The sequence below is a fragment of the Adiantum capillus-veneris genome, chromosome 26 (assembly GCF_014529385.1).
Source record: "Adiantum capillus-veneris isolate H3 chromosome 26, ASM1452938v2, whole genome shotgun sequence".
Lineage (NCBI taxonomy): Eukaryota > Viridiplantae > Streptophyta > Polypodiopsida > Polypodiales > Pteridaceae > Adiantum > Adiantum capillus-veneris.
In genome coordinates, this window is record NC_140956.1 from 39,983,455 (window position 1) to 39,988,199 (window position 4,745).

Consider the following 4,745-nt stretch of genomic DNA (forward strand, 5'->3'; position numbering starts at 1 on the left):
TTTTCCCTTATGTTGGACATAAACTGATGAGATTTGGTCAGTCTAGTGACACAAAACCTTCAACTTTGGCCACTTATGGACAATTTTGTCTTGGTCTGGCAATCTGTAGATCGTTTGGACTTGGGGTAATTGGATTCTTGTTGTATAGAGTATGAGGGTCCTGATGATATGCTTAATCTATGAAAATGGGGCAATTGGCAATGACCACGGTTGCTGCCACTGGTAAGCTTTTTGAACCAAGTCAGTTTCTGTAGCTTAGGCTATGCTCCTGTGTTACTCAAAGACATCCTCCACCACTTAAAATCACTTCCTTAAAATGGTTTAGTTTAGCTGGTTCTCAAAGTTAACTTTAAATGAAAAATCCGTTATTTTGGACAGTTGATGAATTAAACAACAATCAAAATTTCCAGATATGTCCTTCTAAGGTATATGCAAGTGCACAAACAAGAATTTCTCAAGTCACAAGTTATGCACATTTTTTGCATGTTCAAATCACTTTTTAAGTTGTTAAAAGTTGCAATATGGCACTCAAAAGAAACTTCGACTGATATGCAACACCAAAACTAAGTCTTTACCTAAATACTCCCCCTATCTATAACCTAAAACAATGAAGTAACAAAAACAAAAACAAAACATAATAAAATGAAGTGATAGCGGTGTAAAAGATAGCATAATTTTTTACTCTAATCACAACTCACTGCAACCACCTACTAGACACAAACTACAACAAGACTCGACGTGCGGATTCAATGCATAATGCACTAAAACCAACAACTAAGGTCGTCCTAACCTATGTGGCAACCAAAGGAGCTCGACTCCTAAGTCTACTTAAGAGCTCACCATGCCTCAGTGACGCTCCTACCTAAGGATAAATGTAATGAATTGTGACACTCGGTAATTGGATAAAGAAGAACCTCACCGCGATCTCCTCTGCTAGTGTAAGTCCTATGTCCTCGGCTATGGTGCCAATGTTGTCGAGCCATTGTGATCGGATGGAGTAGCCTAGTAAGAACTCAAACCAACATAAATTATGTCAATCCGAGGACATAGTTGACCCAACTAGTGCATGGAAATGTCAAATGCAATGTCCTAATGACAATGCACTAAGGAGAGAGGTGTCACAAGCACGTAAGATGAGGAAATAGCCAAAATGCTTGTCTTCCCTGCGGTCTAACTAAGACTCAAATGGCCATAATGATGTCAAATGAACCCCAAACAACATGAAGCTTAAAATATGAGGCCTCTAGACTATAGGCAACATGGTGCTACCATCTAGTCCCATTGTTCCTATGGTTAGGTGGGTGATTGATTGTGATCATTTCCACACCCAACCTCAACCAAAAATGACGAATGAGGGGTCGTTTGTCTTCCCCTTAGCCCTACTTACCTCTCTCCATGGTTAGTCTCATAAAAAACATCATTATTAACAAACCATAATGAACGATTAAACACACGAAGCAACCTAGAGCCAAGAATGCGCATTGCATTGCACACACACACACACTCAAACACGTGGAGGAACCAAATCGTTTCAATACCATTCCATAGGAGTTAGAGGGAGGCTCTCACACTAACAATGAGCCTGTAAATGAAACATATGCAAACTTGGACCAACGTAATGCTGAGGATAGGGAGAATTCCCAGCATTCTCACCAGTCCAAGTGAAGGCATTTGGAGAGAGCAGAGAGGTGCTCTCACTCCAATGGATCTCAAAAGGGTAAGAGCAAAAGTCAGAAGTGTAATGAAGACAGTGATGACAATAGGAAAAGTCACAGATCATCACATAGGAAGTCAAAAAAGAAGATGGAGCCAGATACTGTCTCAGAGAGATGACAACGACAAATGGGACACTGATATAGATCATTATAGTGAAAGATAGACCAAAGAGAAGAAATCAATCTCAAAAGACGAATCCAAACATTATGAACATTCTACTGATTTGAAGATTGCATTTCGAGTTTTCTAATGGGGTAAGAAGGATGACCCAGATATCCATATTCAGGCGTTCAAACAATATGTTGAGCTTAAAGATATTGATGAAGATGAGTGGGGAGAGTATTTTTCATAGACACTGAAAGAGGTAGCTAGGAAATGGTATTACCATTACCCAGTCTTCCACCTCAGGACATACAAAAAATTGATTAAATCTTTTTGCCCAGAATACTCTGATAACAGATGGGTCTACCTAATACCACATCTTTAACACTTTGCCTTTTATGAGCGCGTAACTGTGTTGTTTTTGGCTTGTAATAGGAGGGGCTCTAATACACAGTCATGATAGTTGGTAGACTAGTATCAAGATATTAAGGCTACCACCTTATTTTACTTGTCTACTATATTATGCTTCTCTATTATGTACTAGTTATTATAAGTATAGCTTACCTATTCGTGTGATGTATTTTAGTCTATAGTACAAGTCTCTCTGTCCCCTAGTAAATGTTTTATTTTGAACCCTAAAAAATAGGTTGATTTTGCTATCTTTAATGATCTCTTAGTCTATTGTGAGATTTCAACCTTACTTTCTAGTTTACTAGCTATCAAGACTCTATGATGAGATTACTATGAATAGTTTCTTTTTCTACTATAGACTACTTTGGACTTAGTATTTAAGGACTGATTCCTGTTAATTTCTTTAGACTCGTTTTCCTTATATCTATCTAAGACTATTTTGCTTCTAGATGGTCTTAAGTTAATTGGAATTTTGTCATGTTTTAGGTTGTCTCTTTGGCACAAGGCCTTCCCTTACCTATGGATTCTCTCTCAAAGGCTTTCTTACTTGTTTTAGAATGTGTTCAGGATGTTGAGGCATCGATGCTTATTTTATGAAAGCATCTTTGGACCCAAATTAATCTCTTGTTCATTGAATTTCCTTTGATCAATGGGTCAAGATCCTTGCTTTGATAATAAAAAATGCTTCAGATGGTATTAAGCTACTCTCTAAAAGTATCGTCAATGTTTCAAGGATGGATCAATCTCACAATCAAGATCTGGATAATTTCTCATCTATAGGTTTTGAACTTTCTAATCAGCTTAGGAAGTTTTGTGGTCTTAGCCCCAACACCCCCCTTTATGGGAGGCTATTCCACTTTTTTTTTTTGGAAACAGGATAGTCTGGGTCTACTGGCATCTGAATTTGTCAAACAAAAAAGCAATAGACCCTTTAAAAATGCCTTGCACACGTGTCACTTAATTGGGGGACGTCTAACGGCAATAAAAATACCATACAGACTAAGGTATGGGACTAGTCTATAAAAAAAGGGATTTTCAAGTTGTTCCTTTGGCAAGTATGAAACCAGCTAGGGTTTCTGGTGGATGTGTTGCTTACTAGGCATGCCCTTAAATTGGAGATGGGTAGGCCTAGAGTGTGCGTTAACTTGAAAGAAGTTCAGCTTGTTCTTTCTTTCTCTCTCTCTCTCTCTCTCTCTTTATATATATATATATATATATATATATATATATATACATATATAACAAATTCGGGTCCTTTTTACACTTCACAACATTAAAACTTGCTCTGCTTTTGGTTGGTAGAGAGATGCCCACACTGTGCATTTAGTATTAAGCACAAAACTTATGGGACCGCAGGTTATCTATGAATGTGGTGGTGTGTACGTGCATCCAATTTATAGATAGTGTGACACTTCACATGATGAACATCATGGACCAGAGCTGTAGAGAGAGAGAGAGAGAGAGAGAGATTTCCATCTCGTTCTAATTAATTAATGCCCCTCTTAAGCTTTTCGTTCTGGGCTCGAGTTCAAATCTCTTATTGCATCTTCTCTGTAACGCACACAAACATGTCGTCTTCTTCGTACGATAAGGTCAAGCGAGCGAAGCTGTCGTTCAAGGGAGGCCTTGACCCCGCAAAGAAGATCGAAAAGAAGAAGAAGAAGAAGCAGAAAGAGGTGAATCTGAGGGATCCAACAGAAGTTGAAGCAGAACAAGGAAAAGGGGCAGAAGAGACCACCGAACTTGACAGCGGCACTGGCCATGCACCCGAAGGAGGCAAGAAAAGCAAGCTTTACGAAGAACTTTTCCCTGTCGAAACCAAGCGTTTTGGCTACCAAACCCAGAAAACGGTGTCCAGGGAAGAAGCCCTGGACGTTAGGATCAAGCAGAAAGCGGACCGCTATTGTAAATGATCATGTAGGTGTGTAATTTATTCAGATCTTTTCTTCACTGGCATATGGGTTGCTTCGTCTGCATGCATTTTGTTGTTGTGTGATCAGGGGTGACATTTGTTGATTTAAGTTAAAAGTACGGGCATCTGTTGTCGGCAATCAGCCAAGGAGGGAACCATATTCGTACGGAAAATGATATTACACTTGGCCAAAATTGGCAAGGAAAATTCAAGCTTATGATTTATGCAGTCATGAATGATAGTTGTTTCGAGACTGAAGTAAGATGTGAAAAGTTTTAAATTGCTAGGGTGCTATGGGTGCTTACCATGTATAATCGCTTGTGTTTTTCTGGAGTAAAATTAAGGTTCCGTGTGTTTCAAGTTAAAGGATTGAAACATACTCCAACCTAACTACTACCAATCAAGGTTTTGGGATTGTTCCTACAATGTTTAAATTATATTTTTCTTCTCCTTCTTCTATCAATGAGGAGAATCAAAGGGAGATTCTTTTGACGATTTTGGCCTGATTTTGGATTCAGCCCCAGCAATTTGTATTTTTGATACATAGCTTGTTTGTTTTGACATTCTGTTCTAGTTTTTGTTAGTATTGCTTTTGGCCTATCTA

At 38.6% G+C, this 4,745-nt stretch overlaps 1 protein-coding gene across 1 annotated transcript; it reads left to right on the plus strand.

The window, feature by feature from the left end:
- The first annotated feature begins 3,701 nt into the window (after positions 1-3,701).
- LOC147423304 (uncharacterized) lies at positions 3,702-4,185 on the plus strand. Its single transcript, XM_086501640.1, has one exon. The coding sequence runs from the start codon at positions 3,723-3,725 to the stop codon at positions 4,140-4,142; it is 420 nt and encodes a 139-aa protein (XP_086357766.1). The 5' UTR covers positions 3,702-3,722; the 3' UTR covers positions 4,143-4,185.
- Positions 4,186-4,745: the final 560 nt, after the last annotated feature.